General features: G+C 37.8%; 1 protein-coding gene across 1 annotated transcript in view; it reads right to left on the bottom strand.

Moving 5' to 3' along the window:
* LOC120539995 (A-kinase anchor protein 8-like) overlaps nt 1–22,217 on the bottom strand; it is a 39,765-nt gene that overhangs the window by 6,000 nt on the left and 11,548 nt on the right. Inside the window, 10 exon segments of the mRNA XM_039770421.1 lie at nt 576–717; nt 1,706–1,814; nt 2,278–2,314; nt 2,403–2,428; nt 3,267–3,387; nt 4,129–4,406; nt 4,409–4,764; nt 5,881–6,196; nt 6,835–6,864; nt 8,128–8,199. Of these exon segments, the coding sequence (XP_039626355.1) occupies nt 576–717; nt 1,706–1,814; nt 2,278–2,314; nt 2,403–2,428; nt 3,267–3,387; nt 4,129–4,406; nt 4,409–4,764; nt 5,881–6,196; nt 6,835–6,864; nt 8,128–8,199 (1,487 nt within the window).

Raw genomic sequence — 22,217 nt, 5'->3', positions numbered from 1 at the left:
TTTTCGTCCCAAAAGACCCCAGTCTGTCAGGTTAGGCAAATATACTTCTCCCTTAACCATACTAGAGACATAAGGCACCCAAGCATTGGATTGTTCTCCCTAATGGCATCACAGAGATGTTACAGATGCGTACAGGCCAGGTTTTCCAGGCTCAGAAACAGCTTCTTCCCCAGGGATGTCAAACTGCTAAACTCTGCTTTTCTCCATAAACATACTCTCACAGAAGAAACTCCATGACACACACAGATCAAGATGTAGTAATTTCTTAATGGCACTACTGAGAAGTTTGTTACCCATCCACAATTTGTATCATTTATTGTGTAAATCTACATACTTTGTACTACTGTTGCACTTTCTGAAATTTGAGCAGAATGAAAATACAAGACCATACTTATACAGGTTGTACAGCAATGCATACTATATAGTGTAATACAGTTTGTGCATTTTTTTTGTGGTTAGTCTTAACTTTTTCCAGCATTACTGTACCTCTTGAGAGCTCACAGTATTTGGTTTTGTCACATATGTTCTTGTGCGGTCACAATGACAATAAACTTAAATGAATAAGCAACACTTACCTGCAAAAACTCCACAGTCTTGTCTGGAAGCTTTGTATTGATGAACTTAAAAACTTCTTTATGAAGTTTACTTTCCAGATGCTCCTGCATTTCATCCTCCTCCATTGTCCGAAACTTACATAAAGAACAAGCAAACTGTAATCTAGGAATGGACACAGAGGAAGAAAAAAACAAAAACATTAACCTTTATGCTCTCCCCATTAAAAGACAACCAGAAAGGTGACTTACCAACATAATGTATCATTCTAGAAACTGCTGCAGGAACTTGAAATCAGTTACAGTAAATACATATGTAGTAAAGGAAATAAAACTTTGCAATGGTCATTAGAGGCTTTTGCTTTGGTTAGCCAAACTACCTTAGCCGACAGTTACAATTATTATGCCCATCTGACACTTCATCAGGTCAGAGGTGATTGCACCCTAAACACCGAAAGAGGTTTATAACAAATATGTAAGCTTACATCGGAGTAGCTACTTTTATCAGCAACTCTCTAAGTTGTCCTTGAGAGGCACGACTAAAAAGTTTGTTAAAAATCATCTCCTACTTTAATGAACAAGTTTCCATTTTATGCTTTACATTAATTAAGTAAACACACACACACACACACACACATTATATATATCTACCTACCTACCTACCTACCTACCTACCTACCTATATCTCTGTCTCTATATCTATATCTACACACACATATATATACACACATATACAGGAATTAGTTTTCTTGCCTGTGTTTAAACATCATATAGCCTGCTATCTTTTTGAAAACATTTTGGTTACTCAAGTTGCTGTTTTAATTGTTTGTACCCAATACTGCTATGCTGTTATCTTTCATTATTTATATCCAAATAAGAGAGCCACAGGCCAACCCAAAAAAGTTAAAACCAATTGTGAATTTAATTTGCCAACACATGTTCAAACTCAAAACACAGAAAGTATCGATTTAATAAAACAATAAATAGGTGTGAATACCTTCAAACTCGTATTACCAGAGAGAAGCTAAAGTAATATCCACTGCACCTATTTACTGGCGTTTGTAAGTACCAGAGTAAAATTCATAATAAGCCACAATCTACATACCACACACATGTTTTAAAAAGGAAGACTTTAGTTAAATGCAAACCCAAACCTTTTGTGGTCTTTTACATCCTGATACCGCTCTTTCTGGCGCTGAATACTCTTTTCTTTTCTTGATAGTTTCTTCTTTTTGCCTTCTTCATCATTTTCCCCCTCAACAACTGCAACAGATCACATTAACTAAGACAAAGGGAAGACTACACATGCTGCAGAAACATTCTGCTTTTTGCATTTAACAGGAAAAACCAAACTTCATGACATATTTAATGACATTAAAATATATTTTAAAAAATGCATTTTTTCTACCAAGCATTGGTATTAGTTAATCCTAGTAACTGCAGCATAACTAAGACTTCACGGTAAATGGTAACAGATCCCGATATTGGACGCTTGCCTCTTCAAAAAAAGAAAAACACTCCAGAAGGAGTGTGTGTGTGTGTACATTAACTGCAACATGTCCTGAAACTTATCTGCAAGAGGAATCTTTTCCAACGTTCTCCTTGGAATTAAAATCATAGAAGCAATTTATTTCAATCCACAGTATGTGTTAATGTACTGTGATCAGTGTGCATTTACTGCAATATTACATTTAAACAAGACACAACATAAAAATAAAACCCTTACTTTTCTTTTGCCCGTCTCCGCCAGCACCTTCAGTCTCCTTTAAGAAGAAAAGCACCATTTATAAAACAAACAAACAAAAAAAATCTGAAGTGGACTTATGCTAAGTCTCAAAGCTACATACTTACTTCTTTGTCTTCATTATCTTCCTCATCTGAAAAAATGATAAAATAATAATTAAAATGAGTAATGCTTCATATTAACAAGCTGCAGGTGGTATTTTCATTCTTAAACAATAATGAAGCACCCAACAGGATCAACGCAACACTAAAAAAAAAAACCTCAAGGACTGGTTGGAGTGATGGTTACTATCAATATAATCAATATATATCTGTGATAACTGGCAGAAGTGTCAAACTAAATTTCATCCAAATCACTGGTGTAGCAAAAAAAAAAAAAATCAAATTGCCGATCTACAGAGGCAAAGCAGTTCATATCAGCCGGACAGTAGTTCTCTTCATATGGACCTAGTATTTAGGTCCTGGCTGGAGCTTAAAAGCTGCTTCTAGACAGACATCCAACAAACAGTATCAGTACAAGGGTTTAAAATGGCAGCAGGAGGCAAAGGTGGGGTGTTCAGAGACAAGAGAGTGAGTTAGGAGGTGTAAAGCGACAAGGAGACATGGTAATAATTTCAGTTGGAAACCTGACAGATACATATGCAACACTGTGTAGAAGATCTAGAAAGGACACAGTTTCTTTGTTTAATTCCAGTTATTTCGTGCTCTCATTCAGTTTATTCTTCCAACATATTTACCACTTAGTAATAAGAGATTCTCAAGACCCATTAGGACTTCTATTGGATCAAACTAAAGACTGAATATGTCATTATCTTGTGTAAACATGACTAAATAAAAAAACCTTAAACCTTAACAACAATACCCTGCTTGTTTTAACAGATTGGCAAAGCGATCCATTAGAATGGCCCAATACATCTGAACAACACAATTTACCTACAAAACAAGCCCCAACTGAAGAGACATCTCCTTTACCTAGATCTGAATCCTCCACATCAGAATCAGTTTTACGGTGCTTGCTCTCTGGCTCTGAGGTCTGGGACCGACTCCGCTTGCGGCCTTCATTTCGGAACATGAATCCTCCTTGCTGTCTTGACTATAAACACAAGGTACGAATCAGCATTCAGTAATGAAGACGATTCAATAATGAAGACTATTAAATCTTTACATTATGGAAAACAAATAAGTAAACTTGCAAGTTAATGGGACAAAAAACTGCTCCCCTCACTTCCCATTAAGTAATGTTTTATCTTATTCAGCCCAGGATCCCGTCATATATGATTATTAAAAAAAAAAAAACACAAAACAAAACATGCTTAACTTTAATATAAAAACACTGTATAACAAACAATGAAAACTATCTAGGACATGCATTAAACCTGCTAATTTGAGGGGGAGTGGCTATTTTTATGAACAGAAAAATGCGACAAGAAAGTTCTTCTTATAACTAGATTTCAGACTAAAATCAACCCCCTAAACATTGTTCCAAAGCATGTTCTACCATAATCCCCTTAAATAATCCCCTACAGAATTTAAAAAAGGCACCTCTCAAAAACAGTAAATATAACATGATAAAATACAGTGTTATGCAGCATTAAAGGGATGACTGAATCATTATGGTAGGTGGAAGGTCAGGAGGCATTAACCTGGGAATACGAAAGGTCATACCCAATCATGTACTTGGTCAAGCAGGCTTTTCCATAGCACCAATGCCAGGTATCAGGGAAAACTACTATTAAAACCTTGGCAATTTCAGCAAAACAAGATAATTCTCTGGCCTGGCATGGATCCTATGAAAAGTACTCTTACAGGCTTTTTTGGCTATGTATGTACTTACTCGGTTGTCTCTTTCATTGCGCATTCGGTTTCTCCCATTGCGCTGGCGACCACCTCCATAGGTGTTGCTCATTGGGAACCTTCCTCCCATGCCTCCTCCCATTCCCATCCCTTGCATGGGTGGGCCGTGCATGCCATGATAGTCAGGGACCAGGGCTTGGGAGAAAAGAGAGGGGAGTCTGTTGGGGCCTGGGCCCCCACTGCCCATGTTGCCGCCGCCTCCAACTCCCATGCCCATACCACGTGGGCCCATATAATTGAGCTCATTCCAGCGCGCCGCAGCCGCTCGGAGCTTGAAGACGGCATGTTGTATCGGTGGTGGGGGATGTCGGCGTTGCGGTTGTAATAGTTTCCGCTCCGACCACGGTTTTGGTGGCGCTGCTGGTTTTGGCCCCTTGCTCCTCGGGAATTGGGGGGGCCGTAGCTCTCACGCCCCCCTCTGTTGCGGTCTCTTCGGTTGCCCAATGCCCCGGAGGAGGAGCGGCTCCCAAAGGAGGAATCGGTATCGGCTGGTAGTCCTCCGCCACTGCCGCCGCCCCCTCCTCCCTCACTGTAATCAAAGCCGGATCTGTACAGATCGCGGTCGGGCATTGAAGACCTAGAGTCGTAGGACTCGAATGACTCGAACCTGAAAGAGCTGTACAGCAAGGAAGCAAGGAAGCCAATCAGTACCGTACATATCAGAACATGGCAGCAATAGGCTAGATTTGAATAAAACCGCCATAGATTTCATTTTTACAGTACTGAACTTTACATTGGAACAAGAATACAACCAAAACACCACCATTCCTCAATTTACATCCCACGTCATAGCTGGAAATAGAACATTTCTACAATTATTGAATTAAAATTGGGAAACAAAACAGGTGGCTATTGAAAAACACTCTCTCAACTTACCTTGAAAACAGCATTTGTAATTTAAAAAACATCATACAAGATTACTCTATTAAGAAATATTTTGAACACTTTAAATAACTAAGAGAGCGTCTGGCTAATTTACATTATTTCCCTTTGCTCAAAGGTGTATATTTACATAAGGAAAGGTGGGGTGGAATTCCACTTTTCCATTTCAGCAGAGATTAAGATTGATAAAATAGCAAACAGATCACTTTAGTAAATTTAAGTAACAGAGTTAGGATGCTAAGATTTGCACTGGGTGTGTCGAGGATGGACAGGATTAGAAATGAGGACATTAGAGGGTCAGCTCGAGTTGGACGGTTGGGAGACAAAGTCAGAGAGGCGAGATTGTGTTGGTTTGGACATGTGCACAGGAGAGATGAGGGGTGTATTGGGAGAAGGATGTTAAGGATAGAGCTAGAAGGTAAGAGGAGAAGAGGTTTATGAATGTGGTGAGAGAGGACATGCAGGTGATGGGGGTGACCGAGCAAGATGGAGAGGACAAAAAGATATGGAAAAAGATTATTCGCTGTGGCAACCCCTAATGGGGGCAGCTGAAAGAAGAAGCAGCTTTTGACAAATGGCTTGAAAATGATGCAATTTGAAGTTTTATAATAGTCCTTCAGACTTAATGATGGGTCAGGCAAATCAATAACAACTTGTCAGAATTAACTTAAATGGAACTACAATCTGAGATCTGTTTTGACAAAGAAAGAAAAAAAAAAAGTCCTCAAAAAAATCTCTTAATTTTGTGCAAATGAATGGAAAAATGAAATTCCACCACACCAAAAACCCAACACCACATCCCACTTAAATACATGCTGCAAAATTGACCAGTGAAGCCTAAGATATCCACCTCTCTTGGCAGTCCTGCCCACTCTCCTTTGACATTATGTCTAGTCGTTGGTTAATCTTGGCAATCAGAGAATCAGAGTTGTCGCTGGGTTTACTGGTAGCTGTGCTTGTTTCTTCCAAATTACTGGCTGTGTTACTGTTTCCCATAGGGACCATACCCATATTTATATTAGTGTTGTCCATGCTCATCATGGTGGAGGTCATGCCGGAATCAGTTTTTGCGTTATCCCAAGTGGTGGTTGTACCATAGTTATAGCCAACATCGGTGGTCGTGGCAGAAGCATTCTGAGTGTTGTAATAATCATAGCCTTCATATCCTGCAACACATGTACTAGCATTAAAACACTGTCAGGCAATAATGATAAATACGAGGAGTGCTCACCAGACTAATGAGTCAGATCTCATGCAGTAATTATTATTACAATTCAATCAAACAGGCTACAGCAGAAACAAACTCTCAAACAACCACATAATTAATGTTATCAAGCACAGCTGGGAAAGCTATGCTACAAAGCACTGGAGAGGGTGCTCATTTTATGCTAAAATACTGTGGAAACCCTATGCATTGTCTTTACCCTGATACATGGGGGGGAAAAGGTAAATGGTCAGACTTGGGCTATACCAAAAAGATACAAGGTAATCAGGCTCTGGTAAATTCATAGAATTTATGCAGTTTTCCTGAAAAAAAATTGCTAGAGAAATAAATTTCAATAATGCCTTATTTTCATGTGTGAGATTCTAAAATATTATTATCTAAAACCCAAAGGGACAGATGTGCTTTGGAAAAAAAGATTCTGTTCAAATTCTGGAACAGTCTGAATAGGGAGGACACTTTATGCAGGTAATCAAAATCTGATGTAAATATTTACATACACAATGAAAAGAAACAACACCACACAAATTACAAGCAGCATTTTAAATTTCCTCTCTGCAGTAAAGAAAAAGAACCACTTGCCTTGCCAACCGGTAGTATTTGCATAGGAAGCTAGAAATTGAACAAAACAGTGGTTTTTTTTTTTCTTTTTTAAAAGTTGTCATTACAAAAATCAACATTCAAATTACAAAGAGTAGAAATATAAAATGACAGAAATGTCCAAAGTAGTGCAAAAATCATCAGCAAACATACGTTCCAAGTTACAGTAGTCATACAAGTTTTTACTCACAAAAATTTAGAATATCTAAGAAATAAATTATTTAATTGGAATTTAGCTTCCATTCATCTAAAAAAGTCCTGTAAGACTTAACCCTTACCTTAGCTATGAGTTATGTATGTAATTCTGCCAATTTTGGGCACCCCGAAACTGTATTTTTCACCCACTGAAATCTGACATCAGTCTCCCATTTTGCCGTTTGACTCATAGTCACAAATTTGCTGATGCTGTTAATCTGACTGTCCAAAACAATGAATTTGTTTTAACACAAGTGTGTTTCTTTGCAACCCTTAATTGATTAAGTGAGTTTGCAAATATTATGGTCTTCTTGCATTTTGTAGCCTCCTTTCTTCAAGTGTTTTAGGGCCTGACACAGCAAAGTATTCCCTTAAGGTGATGGAACATGCATGTGTCATAGCTGAAACAGTGTTAAACTGGCACTAAACATGAAACCCTGGCAACAGACTTCTGACTCTACCCACCAGGCTGCACCAAATCAAACTTGATATTTAATTCAAGTCCAGCCCCACCTCTCTACATATAGTCCAACTCCCCACAGCACAACTGTTTTTATTTTACTACATTCCCACTGAACCAAATGACCTTCTTTTCTCTAGAACATATTTAATGATGCTTTGAACAGATGAAATGCCTTATATTCTTCACTTTAGCAATTTATGATTTTCATCATCTTTGTCCTTGACATACTTTTAATATTCTTCATATTTTAGTTTTATCAAATAGTGTACCGATAGTGGGAATTCATAAAAAAAGGGGATATTTAATCTGAACTACTTAGACACTTTACACAGACCATATATTTAACTTTTAGACACTAAATGTTTGGACTCAAGCCTAAAAGTGTTGCAATATTTTAACATAAAATAATTCATCATGTCTATATCTTTCTGCATTTGGAAGTGGTGAAACCTCAGTTGAATATAAATGTATTATAAGAACATGCTGGTATAATTCCTATAACCAGAGCACACTAAAACAGATATGTATTCTATTTAAACTTTTAATTATACCAGAGGTTTTATCATTACACAAAGGGGTTGATTCTACAAAGGCAAATAAGACCACATTCAACGTACCTTGAGTATTCACTGCTGTACTGCTGTCAGCAGAAGTGGTAGTGGCAGCAGCAGCAGACCAAGTCCCATACCCTAAAAAAAAACAACATTTAACCAAAATTACTCATGCAGAACACACTAAGCAATTGTAAAATCTAATGAACTGGGATCGCCTTCAGACAGAACATAAATAGATGATCCATTTTCAAAGCCTGCTGCTCATGACCAAAAGCCTATCCCAGAATTCTGATTCATTTTATTTCCTACAAGGTTCAGAAATTTTCCTCATTTACTTTCAGTAACCCGCCCATTCTATATCCTGAGTTAACCCAGGATTTAAACCTTTGAAAAAACAATAATATTCTATAAAGACGATACCGACAACCAAGTCATTTAATGGCTTATTTTCTTAAAGCCTTTTGTGTTTCACTTCTTGGTTCCTGTATTTTAAGCTTTTATAGAAATTTCTGTGTTTTCCTGCCCAGCCGTCTTTCTCTCCATATTTTTTTAAATGTTTTTTTCATGTCCGTGATATGCAAAATGTCATAAAATTTTTTAAACAAAAATGAAAACATTAAAAAAAAAAATTAAAAAATTACTCTCTTCCTGTGCCAGTACAAGCCTACATTTGCCTAGATACAATACATTATGTCAACAAGTTATCCAATTTGTTGGAATCCATTAGTGTGAGAAATCTGAAGATCAACTACAGTGGTACCTCGGTATACGTCCTTAATCCGTTCCAGATCCTTCGACTTATACCAAACAGGACGTATTCCAAAAGAATTTTCCCCAACAGAAATAAAAGGGAAAATGATTAATCCGTTCCCATGAAAAAAAAAATCCTATTGTTATTGGCATATTATACATTGATGGGGTTGTATGAAATAATTTAAACACTGCTTAATACTAAAATACATAAATACAAATGCAATCAGATGAAATAAATGAAAATTTAACCTCACTTTACTTTTTAATAACGTCTTTGTTTTTCACAATTGTAGATACTGTCATTCTCAGCATACGGTACGCAGCAGCCAAGTCCCGGTTACGCATGTCACCTTCATACTTTTCAACAATCAATTCAAATTCACGTGGAAAAACACAAAATCACGTGAAAATTCACAGAGTTATAGCATGGGTTGTTCACCGAATGCTAGCAACTGGCATACTGACGCTTGTGGGCAGTCGTGACTTTGTCTCGAGAGAGGTAAACATGGGTAGCGTGCGGTTCTAGCACGCGAGTCGTATTCCAAACAAAAGTTTTCGCGTCCAAACAGGACGCATACCAAGTTGGACTTATTCCAAAGCGGATGTATACTAAGGTACCACTGTACTTTGAATTAGACAACAACATTTAAAACAAAGATTAAAGAGCAATTTAAGCAAGTCAGACATCAGATTCAAGCAACACGAGACAAAAAATAAATAAATAAATAAAAAATCAAAGGCACTGAACATACCTTTGACCTCAGTTAAGTCCACTTTCAAAGATAAAACAAAAACATAACAAAAAAGGGATAACACTCCCTGAATGAATTTGCTCATTACCCAAGCATCATTTACCAGTCAACTTGAAGTCAACTGTGACAAAAACATAGTTATATATATCAGTAGAAAAGCACAACTAAAAATGGCATTTAGGAGTACATATACTGTAGATCTACAGTTTAAAGCCTTGTAATCTGATGACCTGCGTGTAAACCAGTACGTGTAGTGCAAATGATATACTGCTCAGCAGCCAGGATTCACCACCTTTACTATCAAGTACGGTGGTGGTAGAAATAAATTATCAGGATGCTTTTCACAAACAGGGACTGGGACCTTAGTCTAAACTGATGGAAAAATTCATAGAGCACAATAAAAAAAAAAAACACTGGGTAAAAGTCTTGGCAAAAAAAAAAAAAAAATTAATGAGAATGCTTGCATTTCAAAGCACATTTCCAAACAAATTCATGTAAAAAGAAGAAAGCAAACGTTCTGGAGTTGGGTGGTTTTTAAAATTGTTGTCACAGTAAATTCTTTTGTCTATTTTCTGTTTCAGGATTGATGTATCCACATGTTGTTAGTCATATACTTCTTTACAGGGTTATGTGAAAAGTTAGCAATAAAAAACTGTTATCCAAAGAGATTATCAACCATCATCCATCCATTATCCAACCTGCTATATCCTAACTACAGGGTCACGGGAGTCTGCTGGAGTCAATCCCAGCCAACACAGGGCGCAAGGCAATTACCACCCATTACAGGAGATGAATGCCTAAATGATATTGCACTTTAACACTGCATTCTCATACTTTTTCACTTCAATTTAGGATCACAAGGGGCCACAGCCCACACAGAGTGACACAACGGGACACAAAACAGGGAATGGCACTGGGCCCATTCACTTACACTCATACCAGGCCTACGTATTACTGTAAATCAACTTAGCCATAATGTCTTTGGGGTTAGGGGTAGGGTCAGGGTTCTACTGACCATTGAACGACAGTGCCACCTAATGGCTCAGAGCAAGTGAAACACCATAACAGACTGAACCCAGACTAACTGACAATATGGGGAAAGAGCTTAAAAATTACTTACCAGGTGCTGCTTTACACAAACTCACACACTGCTTAACCGTAGAGCTCAAAAACCTGGCATAGTTATTTACAGTATATTTTGTCACAATAATAAGAAATGCTAACTAAATAAGGCAGGAAACAAACCCCGGGCAGGGCACACACACACACACACACACCAAGCACACACTAGGGATAATTTCATATTGCCAAAGTAACCTTTCTTCCCCTCAAAATATATCAATTTCAGGGATAGCTGTACTTCAAAGAAACCGCTCAAATAACATTTCTTTTTTATACATCTCCTCTACTTTAGTTTCCATTGTATGTAATGCATTCACCACTTTGCCTGCCTTGCTGGTATTCATATCTGTCAGGCATTAAACACTGACGTCCCTCCTTCTCTCAGCTTGATGGTTTAATATAAGGAAAGACAGCTCTCTTGATTTATTAATACAGTATGTGAACAGCAAGCTTGTTTCAAGTGCAGCAGCTTACAATTTTTTATTTGAAAAAAGAAAAGAAAGACAAATTTGAAATTGCTGCTTAGTAAACAATAGGCTTGTTTGCTTAACACTTTTATAAGTAAAAGATACTGTACATTAGTTCTGTGTCTTCTTCATAAAGAACTTATGAACATTTGATACATTTAAAGCTTTTTTAAAGATTGTACTGTATTTATTAGTTTTTGCTGTGTGTCATACAGTATAACTTTGGTAACAAGTAATGCAATCTTAACTTGGTAATCAATGTTTATAATTCTACCTTATGTAGATAACTACTTTACAGGGTGGCACTCTGTGAAAGGATTTGAAAAGGAGCATTTGTAATTCTGAGGAGGACAGTGGTATTTCAGTGAAACAAGACCATTTCAACTACCCACCAATTTACTTTCACTTCCAATCCTCATGAACACTGAAGTAAAACCTTCCTATTAAAGGTTTGGCATTATAAAAATCACAGATTTTAATTACATTAATACTTTACTTCCCTATGGAGTCACATGTTATACCAGCACTGAAAAAGTACCATAAAACATTTTAAAACGGAACAGTACTAGCTTTATAAACTTTCAGTGCCAGAGGTAAACGTCAGCATTCCTCTTAATCCCCAACACACACAACCTCACCACACCTCCGATGACACTGCTATTGCAATTGTGGTAAACACGTCTGTGTTGTAGCCTTCACGAGATGATAGTACAAGCTATGACGCGATCACAACTTTACAGGGAACCAAATCACTGCTACGACACAATCGGGACTTAATGGCTGTCAAGAGGAAAGTGGTGCATAGCACACACCAAGGAGGCTGGGGTAAGAATTCACACAAAAGAAAAGAAAACTACTAAGGCTGTTGTTTTTATTCCTGCTTGGAATGTTTCAGTACATAGATAGTGGAGACAGAAGACAGGTGTCTCACTTTTAGTGTGAATTACTGGTTAGTGCAGTAACCCGGCCACTGACAAAGTACAAATAGTTTTGGGGGCGCCAGTATTTGAAAGTGTGTTTTGCAACATGCAAGTCACTGCAGTAGTTACTTCCTTCCACCAGCGGCTTGTCCAGTCATACAGTATAAAACAGAGCAGAATCCATTTTAATGATACTTTGCTTAGCAGGGATCATTTCTGCTGGGGAGGCAGAAGGGCGCTGCACATACCTAGATGGCCTCCTCCTATACAGTAATGGGTTCAATCGTCAGATGTGGTACTTACTGCTTGTTGCTAAACAGCAGAGCTAAACCCATTTCTAAATTCTCTCTTCCGATCGTTTTTTTTCACCACTCATCACCCCAAACAACATGGGTGGAGACAATATAGTCATAGTAGGAATTTAAAGAAAGCGTTTTGAGATTTTGCAGATATCATTTAACATTCAGAAAAATCTGTCAAATAAAAAAAAGTGTACAATATTGCAAAATTTGTGTCTGCATATTAATTATCCTTAAATGTCAACTCAAACATTTGCTTTACTGCTCATCCCAACTTTTGTCTAATAGTTATAGACTCAAATTGTAAAATTTACAGAACAAAAAATAATGTATTCGGCCATTAAGTACGTGCAATTCTAATTTGCCGAGTCCTGTTCCCACTGCTGCTTGAGATTATCTCAATGTGTACTACGAAAGGACTTGAATAGTCTTGGGACACTTCTGTTAACGGCAGAAAAGGAAATGCTGAATTTGCATGTAACCGGAGATAATCAAAATACAAGCTTCCCAAGTGGGAAGCTTTAAATGAATAATCGTCCAAGAGGTAAGTACAGGTATGAGAATTTAGAGGTAACTTTATTACCAATGTTAAACAAGCTGTGAGATAAAATTATAACTGATCTCATTTATGAAAATAAATGATCTTCTTAGCCAGAAATGGTATTTTGTAATTGTGCTAAAATTTGCATATCCATTTTTCCTTTACTTTTAACAAAAACACAATTATTAATGACCCTCTAATTCATTTTATGGTGTAAGGAAGCCAGTATCAGACCCATCACATCAAGTTTAGTGTATATTACAATCCAGGGAGGAATAAACTAAACAAAAAAAAAAAACACCTACTATACAATAGAGAATCTTAATTACTTTTTGTACTGTCCAGGCAGCAAAACTGTAGCAACATAATATTTCTCCAAAACCTCAAACTGTTGGGGAATGGTAGGTCTAAAAACTTCCATTGAAAATGAGCAAAACTTTAAACCTCAGGAGTATTAGAAAAGCAAGTCGAGTACAATTTGGCATCTATGCCCGCCTTAAAAAACAACTCAAGCCCTCAGGACTTAATTGAATAGATTACATTATTAGCCCATTATGCAAAGCAAGATGGAAACTGGGGCAGGTTCAAGGATAAACAGATTTCAACACAGGTTTACTTCTCTGACTGGTAGAAAGTAGGCACATTTACTAAATTTTGTTATAGAGAGCTCAAGTATCTGACAGAATTTTACAAGTTTCTTATTACTAAATATTTAAATGAAATAATTTTCAAACATTGTCAAAAGGTTTACAAAATACTTGATTCCAATACACACAAATCAAGTGACCTGATTCATACACCATGCCTGGGGTTGACAACAATGGACTAAACTTCAAATACAAACGCTCATTACTCACTTGTCTGTTCTCCACTAACATGAATTCCAATTTTTGAAGTGGGATTGAGGATTTCAAAGGTTCATCAAAGCGTACTTAATTTCAAAATGTAAAAATGTAGATCTATTATATTTATTCTTTGTCAAATTGTTTTCAGTAAATGATAAATAATGCTTAGTTAATTCAGTCAAAATCCAAAATATCATAACGGGCCTCGTGGACCACTACTTATTGACCTCATCAAGTTTACATTTATTTACCATTTATACCAAGACTTCAAATCAAACTTGCCTATAAATTACTTTAAGTACATGACATTTCTTGGAATTGTTAATAAGTGAAGTTGAAGAATCTTGTCGCCTTCAGGACGTCAAAAGACCATGCATTACCTGACTTTTCGGGAGAGTTTCAAATTTACCAAGTTTTATGAGTTTGCTATACTCTGACAGCCTATTAAAGTACTGATTGACATCACTGGTCCCTGCATGAACGCTTTCCAGTTAGGAGTTCAGCTGCAACATTCACCTGTTAATCCTTTCTTGGACATCAGACGTAGAAAACTCTGCGATATGCATGGTCCAAGACCATGCATTGTACTTCTGGGTTAGAGTGCATTGGTGGTCTGCTCTATCGCACACATGCAAGTCCTACGCAAACAACCCAAAGATATTTTAAAATAACGATTTATCAATTGGGAAGAATGGAGCGACAATGAGAACCTGTGGAGGCATATCAATACCACCTCCTTGGAGAGGTTCGTCAAGTTCACCCCTGCAAAGAAAAAGAAATGGTTCTACCATTTCTGAAAGCCAAGTTACAACCTAGCCAGGCAAAATGTGATCAGCACTCTTCATGGTGCTCATACACTAGCTGGGAGCGGTTGAAACTGCAGCCATAGTATCTAAAATATGAAAACAATTAAAATCAAGTTCCTATTTCATTTTGTTTGTTTTTTTTTTTTTTAAACAGAGGGGAATTAAAACTGACCAAAAACCTTAGGTTGAGGATGTTGAATAATTTTACATTACATAAACAATGCATTAAACACACTTTATATGAAAGTAATGTGGTTTGAACTAAATAAAACAGTAACATTTTGTAGGTAGGTAGATACTTGTGCTTGGCTTACCTATGTTTGCATTAAAAATAGCACCTTATCCCAGGGGGCTCTCCTCCATCTGCTCTTCCCCCCCAACTCTGCTATACACGTCAGAATCATGAAGAGCCATCGACAGTCTTGGCAGTATTTTGAGGTTGGTGCAAACCAGCTCTAGGCAGGTTGCCAGTGCACTGCACTTAGGTGTGAAACAATAACCCACAATAACACAGGGAGAAGAATAAAAAAGCAAACTCCATACACAGAATGATTTAAACATAAACCTCCGGAACTAACCACTGCATGACCAGGCATTTCCTGCACGGAGCTAAGCCAGCAAACCACTGAAACATTTCCCTGCACAACGTTTTTTCATTTACTACAGGACTTTGCACTTCTTTTAACACACTGGACATGAGGTATGAATTTGGACATACCTTATTGAGCCTGTGAAGGCACAACATATAATATAACTCGTATCTAAGCACACAGCCACTATAGTTGCAGTCAGCTTGCCGACGAGTTTTGCTGCGGCATCCTAATTACCTATTATAGTGCGGACATCTAGTGAATAGCCATATATTATTTTTTTTAAGAGACAACTGCTTGCAGAAAATCGTACTATATTTAGACAGACAGTAGTGATGTAGTCGAGAAAAAGGCATAAAGCTGCTTATATTTTGAAACAGCTACATCTGTTGCAAGAAAACTTTGATGATAATGACAGTGATCGAGACAATGACAATCAATTTGGATGATGTGCAACCTGTTGGCTCTGGCACCGATGCAGATAGCTGTCCCGAAAGCGTTTCTTTATCATGACTATTGAAACAGCACTACATAGGCATCCTGCTGCCCATGGAAAACTCATGCAAACAGTCGACAACTGCCAAATGTGTTGTGTGCAAAAAGTGTGGACAGTGAAAACAAAGGTATTACATTTACAGCACATTCGTCTAAACCTGCAATTTGCGATGGGCCATACTCCTACGACTCTCATTCAAATATAGACTTTTAGTCGTGCTACTGATCAAAATAAAAGTAATAAACAGTTTCTTTACATTTTTGACAGTTACTACTGGTAACAGAAGTGTTGTTTTCTAATACCTTGCTCTACATTTTTTACAAATTTTGACAGAGTTCATTATTTCTCACATATGCAGTGTTCTGGTAATAAATGGCCCGGCAGTCAGTGTTGTTAAGCAGGTGTCAAAGCCAAGTCACTTGTTTTCCGACGGCTTCTTATCTACCACCTGAAATTAACTCTTATATAGCTACTTTGGGGGACTTTTCAAATTTAACGCCTTCAACCACAGATGGAGACTCTACTGTCTGTATTCAGTCTTGCTGCTGCTTCTTCTTCTTTCGGCTGCTTCCGTTACTAGTTGCCACAGCGGATCATCTTCTTCCATAGCTTTCTGTTCTCTGCATCTGGTTCGGTTACCCCCATCACCTGCAATGTCCTCTCTTATTACATTCATAAACCTTCTCCTTAGGCCTTCCTCTTCTCCTCTTACCTACCAGCTCTATCCTTAGCATCCGTCTCCCAATATACCCCGCATCTCTCCTCTGCACATGTCCAAACCAACGCAATCTAGCCTCTCTGACTTTCTCTCCCAACTGTCAAACTTGAGCTGACCCTCTAATGTACTCATTTCTAATCCTGTGCAAATCTTAGCATCTTTAACTCTGCCACCTCCAGCTCTGTCTCCAGCTTTCTGGTCAGTGCCACCGTCTCCATATAACATAGGTGGTCTCATTACCGTCCTGTAGACACTCCCTTTCACTCTTGCTGATACTCGCCTGACACAAATTACTCCTGACACTCTTCTCTTGCTAAGACTGTCAAATTAGCGAAGACTTTAGATTTGAATAATACTAAAAATAAGCATATATTTGAATGCAAATTCTCTTCTCTCTTTTATTTTTTTTTTTTTAAAACATTTTTCCTTGTAAGGCATGTGTAAAGCGTGCAGTGCTTCTTTCTCATGCACTCTTCCTGAAAAGATACGCATGAAAAACTGAAGTTTTCAAACAAATGTGACTCTTGACAACAGCCTTTCAAAAAAAAAAAAAAAAAATCACTGTCGAGTACAAAGTAGCATGATCAAAGACAAATTGGAAAAGAGCACATTCAAGACTGCCTCGTTCTACCAAGACTACTCATAACAGATCCTAGCAAAAATCACTTGTGACTGCTCCAACACTTTAAATGCAATCAATCAATTCTTCTCTTTTTCCACCAGCTATGCTTCTTGTTTGCTCCTAGAGGTCTAAGGACATAATGTTTCCTACTCATCTCTTTTATATTAAAGAAGGAAACACTGCATTTCTGTATTTAGCTAACAAATGAAGCTGCTAAATGTTGCATTAAATATTTCCCTCTCATTAGGATTTTTTTAAGCAGGCACATTTATGCAGAGCCCGTACAAAATAAGTATTATCAACAAATTACTAAACTGCTGGATGTAGTGTGTGCACGCAATCCAACTTTAAATGCAGGACCCCCAGAATAAACTAATTCTGTCCCTCCCCAGCCCATACTGCTTTTTACAATATAAACAAAAATGTAACACAGATTACCTGAATAGTTTTTTCATTACAATTATTTTAGGCAATCCTGTGTCAAGTCAGAAGCCAACTAAAATTCAAATAATTTGTGAAAATGCAAGTTGGACGAGGTAACTAAAATGAGTATTGCGCACATTGAAAAGGCATTAAAAAAGTCATGTGATAACAAAAGGAACATCAAAAATATTTCCCCCATCTCTAACAATAAAGGGAGACCAGCTTTTGTTTGCTGTGATGAATGGCAACACAGCACAGAACTATCAGTGTATCAGGATCTCAGTGCAAGGGCTCATTTATACTTCACGCTCAGAACGCGTACATGCCCGCATCATGGCTGCCACGCTTTCCCAGCGTTCATTTGACATGCCCTCTGAACAGATCCTTTATTAACGTGACGCATACGCGAGTTGCTGTACCAGCAAAAAGTCGTGGTTGGTGCGCAGTGTGCTAAAAGTTGGAATGTGACGTCAGAGTCTCTGGTTACTATCTACATGTGACAGAAAGCTGCTTTGCGGATCCTACCAGATTGGTGTGCGCACTTTGATGTTTGATGAATGGTTCGATGTGGTGAAGCAAAATGCCGACATACAGATGCATTTGTGGTGCTTTTATATTCAAGCATCGCATATTCCTGATCGTAATGACACGATACATTTTAAAAGTCTCACATACCGTCATCTTCTGAGCCGTCTTTTTTTCTAGGGCTTCCTCCGGTCCTGATAGCAGTGGCAAACAGCAATAGATCGCCACACTGAGCACATTACAGTAATCCCTCGCTATATCACGCTTCGACTTTCGCGGCTTCACTCTATCGCGGATTTTATATGAAAGCATAACTAAATATATAACGCTGATTTTTCGCAGGTTCGCGGGTTCTGCGGACAATGTGTCTTTTTACTTCCTGTACATGCTTCCTCAGTTGGTTTGCCCAGTTGATTTCATACAAGGGACGCTATTGGCGGATGACAACGAGAAGCTAACCAATCAGAGCATGCAGTTAAGTTCTTCTGACTGAGAAGCTAACCAATAAGAGCACGCAGTTAAATTCCTGCGTGCTGAATGCAGTGTTAACCAGGAAGTCTCGTCTCGCTCATTCAGCATCAACGTGTTTCTCTGTGTAAAGAGTTGTGCTCTTTTGTGTTTATCTTTGTGCATAGTCAAGCCCTTCATTATGGCTCCAAAACAATCTGCTACTGCTTCAGGGGCCGTGCCCAAGCGCAAACAGAAGATGTTAACGATTGCCAAAAAGGTAAACGTTTTGGATTTGTTGAAGGCTACGATTCTTCTTATTTAAAAAGTAGGAAAGGAATATAAGATCTACGGCCGCAGTGTCCTTTTAACCAGGGTGCAAAACGAGTTGTAAGTGGATGTAATAAGGCAGTAGTGTGGATGGAATCTGCTTTAGGGATTTGGCTTGAAGAAGAACAACGGCGGTGCTACACATTTGCCTGAAGAGGCTCCTTTGGAAGAGCTGTAACGCTCTCCTTTGTTGTGCAGTAAAATTAAACTCATTGTTATCGGACAAGTCATCGTGTCATTGTTGGCGAGTAACCATGATTAATTTTCTATTTACAGTACTTAGTACATGTACGTACGTTTAGTGTCACTGTACACACATTTACTGTATACTATTTTTCTTGCATTGTACGTATTTATTGCTGGTGGCCTGTCTATCGTAATGGCTGTAACATATGTGATATCGGAGACACTTAATATCTTTAAAATAATATTTAGGTTTTACTGTATATAAACAGTGTGTTTATATACATAATTTCAATGAATCTTACCTAATATCTAAAGAGAATACAAAGGGATTATGCTGTATAACTGTGCGGGCAATATTTATAAACAGTGTGGGAGAGTTTATAAGGGCTTAAAATATATAAAAATAACCATACAAACATATGGTTTCTACTTTGCGGATTTTCACCTATCGCGGGGGTGTCTGGAACGTAACCCCCGTGATCGAGGAGGGATTACTGTAAATGTATGAAATTCCATGTCTCTGCACATTTACAATCCTTAAATTTATACTTGATATCACTTTCATGATGGCATGCAAAGTATGTATGTCACATTTTACAGATGAATCGGTAATTTCGTTTAAATAATGAATACTGTTAATAATTACACACATGGGGTGACACGGTGTCAGAGTGGTATAGCGCTGCGGTCTCGCAGGGAGTCGCGTCACTGATATTCCCTGCCTGGAGTTTACATGTTTTCCTGCTGGGTTTCCACAGTGTGCTCTAGTCTCCTTCCAAAGACATGCAGATTTGGTTACACTAAAATGACGCCAGTGTGTATGAGTGCTTGTATTCACCTTGCGATGAGCGGATGCCTCGTCCAGGGATTGTTTCTGCCTCCTGCCCAATGCTAGCTGGAATGGACGCATCCCTTGATTAATTGATTTAATCATTAAACATCCTTTTCAGAGACATTGCGGTGTCATCAGAATTTAATCACAACACAGCGAAGCCGAACCTGTTCTCACCGTGATCATATCATCTCGCACTGCCACCTGGTGGATTCCTCCAGATTTACGTAAAGTACGTGCGCAAGTATAAACAGTGCAATGCTTGTGTAGCAGGAGTGCCCGCTGCAGCATGCGTCGCGTGAAGTATAAACAAGGCCTATGAGTGCTTTCTGTGGAATGGTTTCATACTATTTGATTGATTACTACCCAAAAAATAGCTCACACAATACTGCTTTAAGGTAAATAAAAATGACTTGCAAATGTAAATTTTTGCTTTCAAATAAGATTGTTTTGTATAATACATCTTAATTATATTCAAAGACTGGCATCTGTTTGTTTCAAAAACCCCAATTATAATCTCTATAAAGTCTTTTGCTAGAAACATTACTAGGATAAGATTCCCCAGTTCAAGGCTCATAACTGGCTCCGACTGGTGTCTCAAAATGGAACTGAAAACCCAACGTCTTAAAAAAAGTTACCTGCTTGACAGTAAGATGGATACAACACCATAACTAACCGCTTGTTTTATCAGTATATATGACTTGAAATCTTAAGCTAAGGATATGCAGTATATTGGTTTAATAAAACACAGAAAAGCCCAAAATTTAAAACAGTACGGTACTAGCAATTCAGGATTTCCGATACCAGAAGTAAATATAAGGTTTCCTGCAACCCCCATTCACATTCCCTCAAAACACGAAAACACATAAGAACGTTCCCTCTGTAGACTTAACAAAACAAACCCACAGGCTTCGACAAGGTCAGGATTTCACATTGCTTCATGCATTTGTGATTTCATTGGCTCACACCCTTATTTCACGGATGTGATTGGGATTTCAAAGAGAAATATACACAATTGGGACCTGACAGGAGACTCTATTGTTTAGATGTGATTGGGACTTCATAGGACTGCCCAGCCCAGCCACCCAATAAACCACATCGTTTCGACGAATGTACATTTCACACTATCAGAGAGGCACAGCAGGAAGGATGAAGTAAGAAGGGGGTATTTCAGAGTTAACCGTTTGCCTTGGAACCGTTTTGGTAACAACAACTAGGTGAAAATTTTAGCACCAATCCAACACTATCTTGGTTTTCACCAGCACGCACTCAGCTAAATATAACTGTCTGGTTTCATCGTAAAAATCATTAGTCATTAGAACCCTCAACTCAAGTAAGCATCTTGCTGAAAATTACCTGATCCTTCACAGGGTCTTCTGTGCTTCTCTTCCACTCCAACTACTTTTCCCTACTACATCTTTTACCCTACTTTTATTTTCCCTGTCTGTGCACACATGTACGTTTCTGCCATAATTCACCAGGTTTCACTAATAAATGAATCAGATGGTATAAAAAAAAAAAACCACACACACAAATCTACTAAATGGCTTTAGGTGCACAATTTTATATTGTTTTTGATTGACAACATGATTCTGGCATTTCATTGGTCACAAGACAACCTGTTAAATGGATGCACTAGGCCAAGACTGAACAGTAAAAGTAATATGATAATATGACAGTTAAATACAATTTATATAAACTTAAAACAATATTTCAGATGACATGATTCATTGGCCGTGTATCTATCTTGAGAGTCTTCTGTAAAAAAAAAAAAAGGTTTAGCTACACGCTTCATTATTCAAACCATTGATAACACCACATTTTTCTTAAACATCCAACTTATCATATAATTGAAAGACAATCTTGAGTTATTTCCCAGTAACTAGTTTTGGTAATTGATTCCTATAATTATGTTGTGATGGGGTAGTGTGGCTAAATAGGAGAGTGTCCTTCCGAATGGAGAACGGAGCAGAGTATTCCTTTCCAAAACAGTCCTTCTGGTGCCAATAGAAACTAGGCATAGCTTCTAACATTGACAGACTTGGCTACTGCAATGTCAGAGAAAGCACAGCATTACAGAAAATGTTTTGTTACAGCGTTATACTGCATCGATTCAATCCATATTTTCAAAATTCCTAAAATTCAACAACTAATCGCTCAAAAGGAAAGCTCACAGAAAAAAAATACTAATCTTAGAGCTAGTACATGAAAAATGCTATGAAATATAAAAGATGAAAAATCAGCTCACAAAATGTCATGCTGGCAGATACAGAGCAGATATTTTCCTATACTACATGCAAGAGTGGTGATGAGTTACACATTAATTAGCACAGCAAGTATGACTTTCACTATATTCTGCAAATGTGACAATAATATCCTTATAATACTATAAACAATGGCACATAATCAAATATTGCTGTGTGAATCACCATCTTCCTCAAACAATGATAATGCCACTTGCCTAAAGATGAAGTGTTGG

This window comes from Polypterus senegalus, chromosome 12 (genome assembly GCF_016835505.1).
Source record: "Polypterus senegalus isolate Bchr_013 chromosome 12, ASM1683550v1, whole genome shotgun sequence".
NCBI classification, from domain to species: domain Eukaryota; kingdom Metazoa; phylum Chordata; class Cladistia; order Polypteriformes; family Polypteridae; genus Polypterus; species Polypterus senegalus.
Note: the sequence above shows the minus strand (reverse complement) of the source record. Positions and strands in the feature narration are given on the sequence as shown.